This window comes from Toxotes jaculatrix, chromosome 18 (genome assembly GCF_017976425.1).
Source record: "Toxotes jaculatrix isolate fToxJac2 chromosome 18, fToxJac2.pri, whole genome shotgun sequence".
Classification (NCBI taxonomy): domain Eukaryota; kingdom Metazoa; phylum Chordata; class Actinopteri; family Toxotidae; genus Toxotes; species Toxotes jaculatrix.
In genome coordinates, this window is record NC_054411.1 from 5,582,601 (window position 1) to 5,598,217 (window position 15,617).

General features: G+C 42.8%; 1 protein-coding gene across 8 annotated transcripts; it reads left to right on the forward strand.

Moving 5' to 3' along the window:
- The first annotated feature begins 285 nt into the window (after positions 1-285).
- Positions 286-14,889, forward strand: ezh1 (enhancer of zeste 1 polycomb repressive complex 2 subunit). Of its 8 annotated transcripts, none has more exons than XR_005896329.1 (21): positions 286-717; positions 1,805-1,988; positions 2,140-2,265; positions 2,801-2,923; positions 3,430-3,547; positions 3,774-3,998; positions 4,655-4,757; positions 5,038-5,201; positions 5,389-5,480; positions 5,594-5,756; positions 7,074-7,258; positions 8,585-8,676; positions 8,921-8,949; positions 9,061-9,186; positions 10,311-10,489; positions 10,596-10,691; positions 10,809-10,890; positions 10,991-11,074; positions 11,184-11,310; positions 11,409-11,454; positions 11,542-12,804. XR_005896329.1 is itself a non-coding variant. In XM_041062157.1 (21 exons), exons 2-21 carry the CDS (start codon positions 1,809-1,811, stop codon positions 13,525-13,527), a joined length of 2,352 nt encoding a protein of 783 aa, XP_040918091.1. In that variant the 5' UTR covers positions 286-717; positions 1,710-1,808; the 3' UTR covers positions 13,528-14,889. The 8 variants fall into 8 exon arrangements, 7 of the variants coding, with proteins under 7 accessions (XP_040918091.1, XP_040918090.1, XP_040918092.1 ...); XM_041062157.1 differs by lacking the exon at positions 11,542-12,804 and adding an exon at positions 13,474-14,889 and having other exon boundaries at positions 1,710-1,988; positions 11,184-11,268; XM_041062156.1 differs by lacking the exon at positions 11,542-12,804 and adding an exon at positions 13,474-14,888 and having other exon boundaries at positions 11,184-11,268.
- The last annotated feature ends 728 nt before the right edge of the window (positions 14,890-15,617 follow it).

Genomic DNA, 15,617 nt, shown 5'->3' on the forward strand with positions numbered 1-15,617 from the left:
GGAGATATGCCTATTATTAGAATTTTATGTTTCGGTTTTGTGAGTCGTCTTATTTCAACCCGACCAAAAAAATCACAATAATATTCATGTTTTATTTATTTATTCGTATATACATATATGTCTGTTTCACACAGTAATGACTTTGCGTCCTCCTACTGTATTTCCACTTGTTCCTATGGCTGCTACTGCTCTGAATAAGCTGTGGAGATTTTTTTTTTTTTTAAAGGCTGCATTTATATGCCGACCAAAAACCCTCAGAGTGCAATCGCATTTAGATGGCGATCTAGCAGTCTGGACAGTTGCATCAGTTCCTGTGTGTGCGTGTAAATGTCTGTGCTGTGGCCGCTCCACGCTACTTTTTATTCCCAGGACGCAGAATAGTAATAAATCCTCCTCTGCTAGGAAAGGCTGTGATCATAATAAAGACGTCACCCTCCTGCTCGGGTTGGCTCAACCAAGCCAAGTGCGCAGCTATTTGTAAGCTACAACAACAACAACCACCACCAGCACCATGCCCGTGGATAACGTAGTGATTTCTCTGAGATCCCCTCGCCGTGCGGAGACGATATCTGCGTCAGATCCATAGTAAATACAGCCTTTAATTGCTCCGGATCTTTCCACCTAAAAAAAAGAAAAAGAAAAAAAAACAGAGAGAGGGACTTGATCGCGTTGCAGGCTCTTGTCGCAACAAATAGGACGCAAGACGTGGATTTGAAGGTATTTAATAACTGCGACACTGGGTGTAGAGGTGGACGTGCACACGGGTCCGCTAGAATAATGTGCTGTCATTGTGGTGCTCGGTGCGCTCGTCTTTAAAGTGTTCCACGTTTAAATGGACACAGTGTAGCTCTGTTTGCACGGGTCTGCAGCTACAGGACGTAGCGCACTTCATAGCTTGTGGCTGAAACGTGTGCACGGCTCGTAGTCCCAAAAAATTGCACGGTAGCGGCTCCCCGAGCTCAGTTTTGCCTTCGTACTTATTTTTGATTGTGTTTTAGCACAGGCGGGGAAGTTGATGTTGACCGAGGTGATTATGAAACACATAAAAACTGTACTACGCACTTTTTATGCTCCGCTTCATATTGGTTTTCTGAAGAGGCACGCCCACTCCTGAGCAATGTGGATACCCCGTGCTGTTACATTCATAGGCACTTATTATCCCACATTATCAGTTTGTTTTTGTGTTATTTGGTCAGTAGCAACCCGTGATCCAAAAAAGAAGCTCGAGGCTATCCACACTGAACAGTTTAAAGCACCTGTGTGGAAGGGTTTCTTTTTTTTTTTTTTTTTTTTTTAACATTGGATGTCAGTTTTGTTTTGCCAACAGAGGGGGGCACTCTCTCAAATGGACTTCCAGTTAGAGTGAAAGGGGAAGTTTTAGGTACGTTAGAGGCAGAGAGAGGGAGCATTTAGTACTTGCTGTATATAGTAATTAGAGTTAAATAGTAATTTAACAACAAATTATAGACAAGGGCTGAGTACATCACACCAAAACTATCTATTATGAGCATACCAAATAGCTATTAGTTGTATTATAGAGAATTACTGTGATATAACAGGTGATGAAAACAGTCATAACTTCACTACACTCTTTGTAAAGCCTTGTTGTAATATTACTGGAAATAACTACAAAACTAATTTTTACCCAAATTGCAATAATCCTCCTGACAGTGTTCCCTTGCACCTTTTACACACCCTTTTGCAATCAGAAAGCTCAAGTTGGCATCAGAGTCTAGTCCCGGTGCATCCTGTTCCCCAGTGATGTTGGACTGTTTTGCCACAAAGGATCTCTGTCTTTTCAAAGAGTCATGGAGGAAACAGCTGCTGCAGACCCAGGCCCTGGCACCGGTACTGTCCCACCAACCTCAAGACCTCAGCCTTCCTCATTTGCCCCTTCCCGCAGCCTGCTGGAGTGGAGACGGAGGGTCAAGTCTGAATATATGCGCCTTCGCCAATTAAAACGCCTTAAAAAAGCAGAGGAGGTCAAGGTGGGTCATCGACAGGTCTGGTGTTCGGTTGGAGCCTGTGCACTGTTTGCATGGTGTGGGGGGATTTTCAGTAGGTGTGTGTTTCAAATGCATTGCTCACTGTGTTATGTGCCTAGTGCATGTGTGACAAGCTCTTTATTGTGTTTTCTAGACCGTGTTCATGTCCAACAGACAGAAGATTGAGCAGCAGACAAATCTCCTGAACACAGAGTGGTCCAAGCTCAGGATTCAGTCCATTCCTTTGTCAACGTCTAGTGGAGCTCTGGCCAACAAGAAGGTGTGTGTGAGTGTGTGTGTTTGTGTCCTGAAGAGGTTAAAATAATGTGTACTGCATCACAAAATTTTACATACCATCATGCCTTCACTGTCCAACTCTGTTCTCATATTCCTGCCCCAGCTGCTCTGGCTCAACTAGTTATCCTGTCTGTTATTATTGTGTGTGTTCTCATGTCCATCATGTTGAGTCCTCTTCACCAGCCCCACTGTTCTGCTCTGATTCCCACCTGGCTGTCAGGTGTTACTAAAATAGATCAGGACAAAGCTGTGTGCGAGAAATGGATCATATGGCAGCCTAACGGTGGTCTGTGGCCCCGTGGGAGCTCATAATATGAGCAGCCTGACTTTATAACAGCATCTTTCTCTTCCCATGTGCTGTCATGGTCCACTATATTGTGTTTACTGGGTTTATTTTCCCTGCTGGGGGGGGGTCGAGCAGCATGTGTATTCAATTACATAGTTATAAAGCTGTCCAATAATGCTGAGGATTATTGTAGTGTGTGGTCATCCCCAGTGCACGTATGGTTCTCTTACAGGTGTGTACTGTGGAGTTTGGCTTCCCAGGATTCAAAGCTCAAGCCATTGCCATGAGACCACTGTCAACAGTAGCAGGAATCCCCTTCATGTACTCCTGGTCACCTCTGCAGCACAACTTCATGGTATGAAATAAGTCACATTGTGTTGTGATGCAGTTACAGCATTGTTGCAGGTGCAGAACACACTGTGTGTAGTATTTCACTCCTTCACCTGATTCTAATTTAGAAGATTTTCATGTCTTCAGTGGAAATGGAAATGTTCCTGTGTGAGCTGATTAAATTCTTGGTTCATGGAACATCTAAACCACATCACCAAACTAAAAACAGGGCATTCTTCCTTTGTTCCAAAATAGCTTTATTTTGAAAATACATCTGCAGAAGGTGATGTGCTCACAGAACAGGAACAGTTTCACACGCTGTTTTTGGAACACAACACGGTTTACATTTTTTCAGTTTCTAGTAGATTTGGCCGGAACATTTTTTGTGAACTGTTTGCTGCAGCCTGGTTGTTGCTTGTTTGTTACTCTGACATTTTCAGCTGCAGCTCCTCAGAAGTAGCAGAGGTGATCGTGTGACGCGTAGCTTCAAACAGTCACATACCTGTCTTGATGGGAGTTTTTGCGTCCTAGGTGGAGGACGAGACGTTCCTTCACAACATCCCCTACATGGGCGACGAGGTGCTGGAACAGGACGAGGCCTTCCTGGAGGAACTCATCGACAACTACGACGGTGTCCATGGCGACAGAGGTGTGTGTCCCATCAAGTTGTCTTTACAGATCCCATTATCCAGTCCCTTATTTGCTGTCAATCTGATATGCTATATATCAGTTTTACTTTTAGTAGGGAATGTGGATTTATTACACATTAATGATGCCGCTGATGACATATTTTAATTATTTCTGGAAGCCTGTGGGAAAGATTTTTACAGTTTACTGTAGGTGTTATCATTTGCTCTGACTTGTTTGTGTCCCAGAGGGTGGTTTTATTAGTGACGAGATCTTTAAAGAGCTGGTGGAAGCCTTGAGCCAGTACTCTGACCACGAGGAGGAGGAAGAAGAGGAAGCAGTGGCCGTGGCAGAGGCTGTGGGGAAGAAGGAGGAGGAAAGAGTGATGAGGAGGAGCTCAGTGGAGGGCTCAGAAGAGACCAAAGCTGGGACTGTGGCGTTCATCAGGAGGAAGAGAAAGAGCACAACTGAGGGTGAGCAAGTCTTCAGCTGTGCATTTGTGTGTGCACACTTTGTCCTGTGAGAGAATAAGAGGGCTGCAGCGTGAACAAGGCCAGTACTGTTCCTCTCATTACACTGTACAGCTGCCACAAGGTCGCCCTGCCACAGCAGCTCTTGAACTGGCATTGTTTACTTTAAAGCTGCCCCTGTGTCCCTGCATGAGCACAGCGTTGTGTGAGGGAACCTGTTTGTCCATGACACTGATATGGCCCAGGTCTAATTACAGAACTTAATGACCTCTCGCACCAGGCTTTATGGGAAACCAGGCTGCACACACACTCTGCCAACACTTAGTGATAGTGAAACTGAAGCACACCTGGGCGCGCAGTCATTCAGCCACTGGCAGACAAACACAAGCATGGATGAAGGGTCCATGAATAAAAGATGTTAAAAAAAAATAGACAACTACACTGTTCTCATTATGTCACAATGTTCACAGAGAATTGAACTCAGAGCATGTTATTGCTAACTGGCCCTGGGAGCTGGAAAAACTGTTCCATTGCAAAATGTTGAAAAGGACACATTGCATAAGCTTTATTTGTGAATCTGTATCAAAGCCTGATTTGTGGACAATACTGGGTCATTTGTAGAACAAACTCTGTTCACTGTCTCTTTCTGTCTCCCAAAGTGAGGGACCTGTGCAGCAGCAAGAAGATCCCCAATGATAAGATATTTACAGCCATCGCCTCTATGTTCCCTTACAAGGGCACCACGGAGGAGCTGAAGGAAAAGTAAGAAAAGTGAAGTGAAACCAGGGATCTATGGGCACAATGCTGAACAGACCGTTGCTTAGTGTTCACCATGGAGACGCAAGCTGTCAGGGAGGAAAGTAATAATGGTGGCTCCCTCTCAGGCTCTCTGACTCAAAGGAGCAGTTCCATCAGCATCTGAAAGAGCTTTGCTTAGAAAGAAACATGTACAACTTTACCCAGCATCAACTTCAAATGAGCATACTAATACTTTGGCACAAAGGCGTATCACTACTAAAACCTTGCCTGTCACCTCAAACAGGTATAAGGACCTCTTGGAGCCCCCCAGCCCGGTGAAGCTGCCCCCACTTTGCACCCCCAACCTGGATGGACCTTTTGCTAAGTCTGTGCAGCGGGAGCAGTCATTACACTCCTTCCACACACTCTTCTGCAGACGTTGCTTCAAATACGACTGTTTCCTCCACCGTAATGGCTTTATTTATGTTTATTTCTCTTGCAGATTAGATTGCATTTTAGATTAGGTTTAACTATGACTTCCCAGTTCTTTTTTATGCTTTGGGTATTAAATTCATTTAATTGTATACAGTAGCAAAGTACTACCTACCAGATATACAATGAAAAGTCAGAATATGTTTGTTTTATTTTCATAAAGCTTTTCATGCTACACCCAATGTTTACAAGAGGAAGAGTAAGGAGATCCGCATGGAGACTGAACCATGTGGTGTGGACTGCTTTCTGTTACAGGTATGCCAAGCTCATAATTATGTAACCTATTCATGCATTCTGTACAATGTAGTGCTCGCTACATATCTTGTTGTTTACTCTTTGTTTTTGCCATCCCGTGTCCTCTTCTGAAGAAAGGGGCTAAAGAGTTTGTGGATCAGAATATGTTACGGTCACAGAGGTCTCGGAGGCGACGGAGGCAGCAGCGTCCCACCAGCTCCAGCTGTCCTGGGCCATCTGGGTCTACTGAGGAAGGCAAAGAGGGTGACAGTGACCATGAGACCACCTCCTCCTCAGGTAGGACTCAGATCTCACAGGAACAGTGTTTGGAGTTTTGAAATCACCTGATGTTTGACAGTAAAGCAAGCAAAGGAAGAAGGGTTATTCTTTATCTTGAGGTGTCTTATTTTGTAGGTTTATCTTCTATTTGATTTAAAACACCACTCTTATAGCAAACAGGATATTCAAAATGTAGGGATGTTACTTAATAAAGTTGTTGTAGAGTATTTGCTATATATTGCTTATGCTGAGCAATATATTGTTTTGAGATTTTTTTTTTCCCCATCTGGTAATGCAATCAAGGCTGTATGCTCTGAATTTCTCTACAGTATAGGCACTTTTATTTTTTGTGTGTGACTGAGACTCTGAGTCACTGTATGACTCTGTGAGTGAATGCATCATTTACCATAACTTCCCCCAAAATTCCCCCTTTCTGAAACACTGTCTGCTCCGACTGCGGCTCTTCAGAAAAGTGAAAGTTGGCCGGAGATGATAGCTTTCAAGTCATATCCTGCTCTTTCCTCTGTCTCCCCTTTTCTATCCCCTCTCAATATCAGCTCTCTCTTGCCAAGCAAAATAAACCAACCATTAGTTTTGCATGCTTCAGCCCCAACATAAACACTATGTTCCCTCTCCCCCTACTCCTACTGTGGTTTTTTTCCCCTCTTTTTTTAATTTCTATTGACATCTTCATGTGGAGAGCAGCGGGGGGGGAAATAAGAACAATCTCCTCTGGATTTTTATCTCCTCTTCTCCTCCCTGGGGCTCTCCGGTTGTTGTTCATCACCATCAATAAGACTAAGAGTCTCTGTGAGTTTTGGAAACCGCTCATGCTTAGCCAGTGACTCAGCAGACTCTCTCACACGTGTTGAGATAATGTGGAAAAAACAGATTGTTGAGCAGATTAATAAAGATACTCAGTGCTGGAGCATGTGGCCACAGCAGTTCTGCATTCAGCTTGTTGCCAAGCAACATTCGGCTCTCTGCCTCAAGCTGTGGGTGCACAAGCATCAGTCTTGAATATCCAAAAACTGAAATCAAAGCCCCTGGTCCCTTGTGTATGCGTGTGTGTCTCTGTGTGTGCATCCAGATGCACAAAAATGGAATCCAGAAATAACAATGTGTGTCTCTTGAGGATTAAATTAACAATACTGGTTTGTGAGTGTGCAGATAAAAGCTGTCAAAACCTTTTGCCAAGACCAAGTAATAAAGGAGTGTTTGTATGTCCTGCTGCATGTGTAGATTAAAAAAATATGAAACAAACTTTCTGTCAAGAGTAGTTAGTCAGTAGTGCTAAAGTGTGTTTCTGTGTGTATCTGCATGTGTGTGAAACAGAGGGCAATTCGCGGTGCCAGACTCCCACCAAGCTGCGTCCAGGGGACGATGACGGGGAGCAGCAGGCCTGCTGTGTGGTCCAGTGGAGCGGGGCAGAGGAGTCGCTGTTTAGGGTGCTACACGGCACATACTTCAACAACTTCTGTTCCATCGCTCGCCTCATCGGTACCAAGAACTGCAAGGAGGTGAAATATTCTCAGATCCTACTCTAATTCTCCATAAAATGTAGCCTTGAGCTAGTCTCAGGCAGAGATGAGGAACAAGCTGCAGAGGTTTAGTTCAACTCCAAGATCTTCAACTCCACACCCCCATTTTTTTTTCATCTTCAAACTTGTAGTCTTCAGACCCAACCGAAGCTGACTCAAATGGCATCACTTGAGACACAGACTTTATGCAGCTCCCTCCGCAGCCACAACAAGCTTTGTACAACTATTGACACATAAGCAACACAGTTTGATGTGTAAAATCAACAGAGTTCCCCTTTAAAATGCCAGGTGCTGGAAATGAATTTTTAAAATTCTTAATGCTCCAGTAGAGCAGTAAAAGCAAAGAACTCACATAAAAGAAGACCATAGAAATAGAATGGTGACAAATAGGAAATAGAAGCAAGAGGATTTATGTGAAATGAGGTCAGAAATTTATTAGAGAGAAAGCACTAACAGTAAAAGTACTACAGCGGTCAGTTAAAGCAGTTTTAAATGTTAAATAGAAAACTATGACTAATACTTTCTGAGGCTGAAGCGTAGTTGTTTTGAAATAAAGTAGAAAACCTACTTGCATTGCTGATTTCTGTTGCGTTTGCGTCAGTGCGAGTGTAATAACACATGCATCCTGTGCCTGTGGTTTTATGGTGTGGATAATTGGGCTGACTACAGAGAGAATGGCATGTGGCACCATAAACAGGGATGCTTACCAGATGTAATGTCTCGCATATACTCTTATGATGCAGGCTTAAACATTCCCAGACTTATGTCAATTGAACGCCGCATGGCTTGTCCATAAGAACATATTACAAATTTAAAAACTTTTAAGAAAACTTTTGAGCACAGTAAAACCCCAGTAAGAAGAGGTAAAACAAATGTTGATCTGGGACATGTTGAAGCAGCTTCAGCCCCTTTACATCTAACCCTTGCAGAGCCTCTTGTCTCACAGCCAGATGAGTCCAGAATCTGTATTGGCCTGTCTGTCACAGCCCTGCCCACTGCTTAATCGGGTGGAAATGCTAAAACCAGCTGCATCATTATGTATGTCTGTGTACTAGCGAAGAGGCCAAATCCAGGTTTTGGCAGCCAGAAGTTGTTGAGTGTGCGCACAGATGTATGTGTATGTTTGGCCTCTGCAGTGGAGTTTTGATAGCAGAGGGTTGGGGGGGGGGCAGGATGTTCTGTGGCGTAATCAAGATGATGTGCTTTTCACTCTGCATTACACAACATTTAGAATTTCTTAACAGTAGTGCACATTTGGGATAAATTTCCATTTGTTGTTGTTCTTGTCATTTTTGTCTGCCCCAGGTGTACGAGTTTGCAGTGAAGGAGGTCCTGATCCATCGTGTTCCTTTGGAGGATGGAGGCATCTCACCCCAAAAGAAGAAAAGGAAACACAGGCAAGATGTCACCACTTACTCTCCCTCTCTTTCTTACCCTTTGCTTGGCCTTAGGTGGAGGTTAAAATAAATGAAGTCATGCAGATAAAAATGTATTCTGCGTTTTTGGATTTGTTTTAAACTGCATGAGATCCTCCTGTGGCATTCCAATTTTTTTCATGTAATAAGCCATGAAAAGTAAGTAGGTGTGGAACAAGTTAGATGAGCTTTTCTCAAAAACCCTTGTGTTTGTTTGATGTGGCAGGTTATGGGCCAAGATTCAGCTGAAGAAAGGTACGTTCATCCCACAGTAAGACATCACAGCGGGACTATTACTGCTCTGCCCTCTGAAATACAGTACAGCTTGCTGTGCCAGTCTGAGGGCTTTGTCCTCTGTTGCTCCAGATAACTCATCCAATCAGGTGTACAACTACCAACCATGTGACCACCCTGACCATCCATGCGACAGCTCCTGCCCGTGTGTGATGACCCAGAATTTTTGTGAGAAGTTCTGTCAGTGCGAGCACGAGTGTGAGTGTCACCTTTCTTATTTACCTATGTCACCAATCTCTCCCATAGTGAATGCTGTCTTCTGACACATAAGTAGCCTGCTCTGCCTTGTGAAGCTAAAAGAAAATTGTTTGTCACCACATTTTCCATCCACTGGAAGCTCTCGGTAGCTCTAAAGCCCTTTTGCCAGGCCATAATAGAGCAGGGCAGCAGAATGTAAAACGATTCTGCAGTGTTCTGGCAGCAGTCAGAGGAGAAGCTGTCCTCTGGCAGGGATAGGTGGGTGTCTGTTTAACAGTGAGTTGCGTTCACAATGAGGCATTCGCTGCTGCAGCAATGACCCAGAACTGTGTTTTCCAAAATGGCCACATGGTGGAGGAATGCATTTTGTATTTTGCCCTCTGGAGAGTTTACAGCAGAGAAAGAGGATAAGACGAAGTAAACATTTTGCTATGGCTTGGAAAAGATGGTTTCGCCTCATTTGTTCATCAGTTGTGGTTCAACCACCTTCTCTCCCCCCCTCCTCTTTACCCGACTGTTACCTCGCCTTTTCCCGTAGCAGAGGAGAGCTGCGGCCAAACAGGAAGCAGCCCCCGGTTGCACATGTGTGTGCTCTGAAGTCTTGGAGAGAAATCAAAGGGATGTGACAGGCTCTGTGCCTGATATACAACATCGTCTCCAACATGAGTATGAGTCAGGCAGCTCCAGCTAAACAATGCTTGATGAGACAGACACATAAAACCCACACAGGCTGGGAATAGGAGGTTAAAACGGCACGATGGAGAGGACAAATGCTGCCTGGAGCTCCTGGTATGGACAGTTTTCCCCAAGCACAGGCTGCTGGAAAGACATTTTGCTTATTCTTGCCTGATCCGCATGATCCTTCCGTTCATCTGCCCGGAGGGTGTTATGTTACACACTGCAAAATTGTATTTCAGCATATCTGCCAGCAGAGGTCTCCAATAAGCTTCGGAGCTTTACTCAGCCACTGAGCCTAGGTGCTGCAACTGCATTTTGGGATAGAATTATTTATCATAACCATGTTGTGTTCTGCCAGGTTATATAATGTATTATATTTCAGCGTCGCAGCATGCAGTTTGCTCATGTTCCCTTGCTGAGCAGCTGTGTGTCTAAATGTTTTCCAGGCCAGAACCGCTTCCCAGGCTGCAGGTGTAAGACTCAGTGTAACACTAAACAGTGTCCCTGCTACCTGGCTGTGAGGGAATGTGACCCAGATCTGTGCATGACTTGCGGGGCTGCAGACCACTGGGACAGCAAGGTGGTCTCCTGCAAAAACTGCAGCATCCAGAGAGGCCTAAAGAAGGTACACAAGGGCACTTGAAGGTCCTGATAGTTATATATTAGTAATCTGTTATTCTGGATACAACTTCATGGCACTTAGATCAATCATATGATACTTCCCTTTCTAGCACCTGCTGTTGGCTCCATCAGATGTCGCCGGATGGGGCACCTTCATCAAAGAGCCTGTTCAGAAGAATGAGTTCATCTCAGAATACTGCGGAGAGGCAAGTCCATGCAGTTTTAGTCCGATGAAAATTATTTTGTTTATGAGCTTTCAGCTTGATTGAAGTTTTGTACTGAAAGTGTTTGTTATGAATGTGCGTGTCTGTGCACATGAGCAGCTGATCTCTCAGGATGAGGCAGACCGACGTGGCAGGATCTATGACAAATACATGTCTAGCTTCCTTTTCAACTTGAACAATGGCAAGTATTCCCCATTCTTCCTTTATAGCTATAGGCCAGCCGCACCATGGTTACAATGTGTTAAGTAATCCTTCATATACTCTGTGTGTATGTTTGTCAGTAGACTTTGTTGTGGATGCCACACGAAAGGGGAACAAAATCCGCTTTGCAAATCATTCAGTTAATCCCAACTGCTACGCAAAAGGTAAAACTGACTCAGTTGTTCTGCTATGGAATGTAATGTGATTTATGAGATTTCTTGCGAGCTGAAAGCAGTGTTTTGTTGGGGGATTTTTTTTTTGCTGCCTTTGTAGTGGTAATGGTGAATGGAGACCATCGCATCGGTATCTTTGCCAAACGAGCTATCCTACAAGGAGAGGAGCTCTTCTTTGACTACAGGTAGAGTCACAGGCCTTTTCGTGACTCTCCATCAGCTTCAAAGTAAAAAAAAAAAACAAAGCCGCTTTACATTGTGACTGAATTACTGGTTTCTGCAGGTACTGTATACTAAGGGTCTTTATTCTGTCTTCCTTCCACAGATACAGCCAAGCCGATGCCCTCAAATATGTGGGGATAGAGAGGGAGGTAGACATGACTTAGCTGTACCTGCTACCTCCATAACCTGTCCTTAACTCCTCAGCCACCCACTAATGCTTCTGTCCCTCTCTGCAGCATCACATCTAGCTGACGAGTTTCTATGAACAGTCAGTGTCTCTGCCCTCTCTGCTGCACTTCCAAAAATAGAAAGTCCCTCCCTGCTGTTTGCAGGTGCTCCTGCTCTGCAGACACCAAACCAGCTCCTTCAGTGACAGCCGTCAGCTCTCCCCCCTCATCTGTCCAAACCCACCCACCTACCTGCAAGACTGTATATGCCAAGCTTATGAAACTAAACTATTTAAGGTGGAAATACTATTAATCCACACTGCTCATTGCACATCTTTTTTGTTCCATCTTCTCAAAGCAAACAGGCTGCGATTACCCATCATACAGTGTGTTACTCTCTCAGTTACTGTACTTATAGACAGGCTTTTGTTTGACCTCTCAATACATAATACAAGCTTTTACATCGTACCTAATGATGATCAGTGAAATGCATGTGCTGTCTCTTGGATAAACAAACCATTAAACATGTTAGCCACAGCATTAGCTTCAGTCAGATGCTGCTCCGTGCGGTCACTCAGTATTGTAGTGTGATGTTACCCTCTGGTTGTTCTTCAGAAGAACTTGACTGGGTATGTTCCTCTGTGAACCTTTTTTTCAGCGGCTGGTGTCACCATCACATCTCTATGGTAAAATAAGTTATTGTGCATTTATATCATTGTTCTGCAAAAATAGGCAACCAGACGAGAAACCGACTGACTGAATGTAACCTGTAGACGATGGTGAAGAGATCTCATCCCTCTTTTCATTTTACACATTAACCCATTCCGTTGGTACTCTGAGCAACGTACATGCACATTAAACATTTATCATCGTGTTTACATGATCTTGAAGCCTTTGCACTTTGTGAGGCAAATAGTTAATACCTGAACGAGTCACAGAGTAAATGTCTTCCTTTAAAAATCATACAAGTGCCAAATGTTTCCACGCAGAAAAAGGCTGAAACGGTGTGGATGTGTTGCGTAACAAACAGTGGTGTGGTAAGGGTAACGTTTGCAAGGTTATGACAATGGGAAAAGCAAAATTATCAGTGTTTGACCAAATATTAAAGTCCCCCACATGTGAATGTAAATTATCATTTATCATCTTTTCTTTATTTTTTTTTATATGTCCAGATTGGTTATCCACTCTGTTTTTCATTTGTAAAACATCGAAGCCCACTTTGAAATGAGATCTTTCTCAATAGAGATGAACAAAATGGAGTTTACTGCTATGTACAGTGTATGCCTATAAAAATAAAACTTTAACTTTATACATTAAAACATGCTGCCACAATCCTTATGTGTGTGACTGTGAACCGCCACTGAGCTAAAATCATCTCACCTAAAATAAGACATTAGCAGTTTCCTTCAAGCGTCTTTTATTAAGGTGACAGTTTGGCTTTGCCTTGATTTACACAGTAATGGTCATTTACACTGAGAGTTTTACAAAACAAAATCGAGTGTACTGAAGAACAGAAAAATTTCAACATTTCAGTGTACAACTGTAATCATCGGTTCTGGTACTTTTGCAGAAGGATTCAGTTTGATTGTGCAGAGATGTCTAACCTGGTCTGACCTGCCTGCCTCTGGTGTTTCATCATGTGATTTCACATATTACTGTTGACCGGGTATCTGCTGATTTGTTAAGACGTTTTAAAAAAGCATTTATTGATTCTAAAATCTCACAACAAGTGTTAATAGAACACAGAACAAGATTTCAGATTTTTTTTTTTTTACTGAGCCTAGTTTAACTTTATGAATGTGGTTTTTTAAATTTTATGTTCTGATGTTAGTATTTAACCAATGTCTAACTCCATGAAGCATTAAACAGCACTCAATAAGTCTCACATTTTGTGGAATCTGCAGATACCCAGTCTGAGCTAACAACATCCTGCTTGTCTGCTTCCTCTATTGGCCATTTTATCTTGATCCATAATATCCACATCCTTGTCTCCATTTTTAGGAAGCTGACTGGACATTTCAAGATCAATTCAACACAGACTCAGTGTGTTTATAATGTTACATACAAACACCTGATACCTGAACACGGACGAGCCACACCGAGCTTCACCCAGGCCTTTTTTCCGTCTCATTCTACTACTGTTGGTGCACTACAATAAGTGAACTGGATAGTTGGTATCAGTGCACGTTTGTTTTTTGATCAGAGTCGTTGTTTAACACTGGAAAGTTTTATCTTGGTGGGAACAAAACACAAACACTTTCACATCCAGTCAGTCACACATACACACTTTCCAGGGACCACGCATGAACTAACTAGTGGGTTGCAATGAAGTGACACTGCTAGGCTGAATGTTTATGATCCATTTAGCAATGAATACAGTTAGGTGTATACATTTATATAATACATAAGCTGACTCTTTCCTAATAGGCAACAAAGCATGTTTGACCCAAGTTTGTTGGCTTGCACCTAAGTATGAACTTTGAGTGGTGATTGTCCATTTGACAAAAACTGTTCTTTGTATGGATCAGAAGCCAACAGTTTCACTCCGTCTGCTCGCTTTTCATTTTCATTCATCTTCTTCACAGCACATTCTTAAAAATATAGCCTGTATTTGCCAGTTTTGGCCGTATCTGTACATTTTCATACATTATTAGCAAGTCGTGCCTTTACAGTAATTGCAGTTTTTACATCTACTGTACATCCTGTCACTGTACAATTTCGCACAGCCCTGCTCATCTGTAACAGAAGAAAACCAACAATGTTGAGTTTTTGAGGTGTGTTAGTGCCACAGAGAACGAGTCCTGCACTTTCTTTATCCTGAGCATTCTGAAAAGCTACCATGAGTATTAGTACTGTCAGTGCTGAAGCAGCCTTCAGTGAAAACATCAGAACAGGGCTTCACTGTAGCGCCTGCTCATACATTACAGAGTCAAAGGATTTACATTCAAACACTCCATGTATCTGAATTTAACTTGTTTTGTATAAACCATAGGAATTAAAAAAAGTCGCTTAACACATTATTCATATATTGACGTATACACTCATTACATCCTATTTGCTATTGTGCATCTGCAAATTAAACTGAGACATTAACATCATTGGAGGCCAAAAGAAGCTCATATTATTGCATGTTACTGCAAAGTGCGCTCATGCTCTACGTATGCATAGCTTATATGTTGCAAATGTATTACTTTTTTTCCACATACACATATAGTGCTTTAGTAGCAAGAAGAACTGCAGTGAGCGATGATGGCCCCTAAGCTTTGGTTGCACCACACATCAAATGAAATTTCATCTTGCCATAGAAGGAAATTTCATTGGACTATAGGTAGAATTTTGAACTTTCCACTGAAAGCAGCTAAACAAGCAGCAGTAGTGATGACAGCGTGGTCAGCTACTGTCCTACAGCATTATGCAAAAATATTCGAGCAGTGTGACTTAGAAGTAAAAGATTAGCATTTACACTCTTGTGGTCCTCTGTACATATGTTACTGTGTGTGTGTGTGTTTATGTGTATGCTTCTCCACATGGCAATAGGGAGCAGCTGTTTCCTGAAAGATGTTTTTGTTTATTGGAAATGAAAGGATTGTGAGAAGACTGTCTTGTTTTTTTTGGGTTTTTTTTTTTTTGTCATACTGTCATTAGAGGTGTCTGCAGAGTCAAACACTCTGCAGCACCAAGCTATTGGCTCAGCTTGACCATAATACAAGCCACCAGAAGTGAGACAGAAGGAATGAGAACTTGGATATTTAGGCCATCCTGTCTCTGGTGAGCTTCATCACGTTGACTTTTGTTTTGATTTCGGCAGTACACCAACAGTCTGTTAGCTCTCACACCTAGAGGTACAGTATCTTCAAATCATCACACTCTCATTTCTGAAGCCCCATAGCTGAGAATGTGAGCATACTGTGATCGGCAAAGCTTTTATCTACTGACACTATGGCTATTCTGATCCACCTACATGTGCCATTCTGTATAGGTAATGCACTGTTACAGGCTGCAATACAACAAATATAAGCGTATATACCTTTTACAGTCTTTATATGTATCATCTCAAAGCTTAACATCTCAAAGCTCCATGCTTTTCAGTTTGTTCTCTCAACAGTTGACTGTTTTTATTCATGAACACCAGTTTTGTTTGATTT

What these genes read in the sequence shown, in the direction of transcription:
- ezh1 (XM_041062157.1), top strand. Translation starts at nt 1,809, where the DNA reads ATGGAGGAAACAGCTGCTGCAGACCCAGGCCCTGGCACCGGTACTGTC. An exon ending in CAAGATTCAGCTGAAGAAAG is followed by an intron (nt 8,950 to 9,060) that starts GTACGTTCATCC and finishes CTGTTGCTCCAG; the next exon opens with ATAACTCATCCAATCAGGTG. An exon ending in TCCCAACTGCTACGCAAAAG is followed by an intron (nt 11,075 to 11,183) that starts GTAAAACTGACT and finishes CTGCCTTTGTAG; the next exon opens with TGGTAATGGTGAATGGAGAC.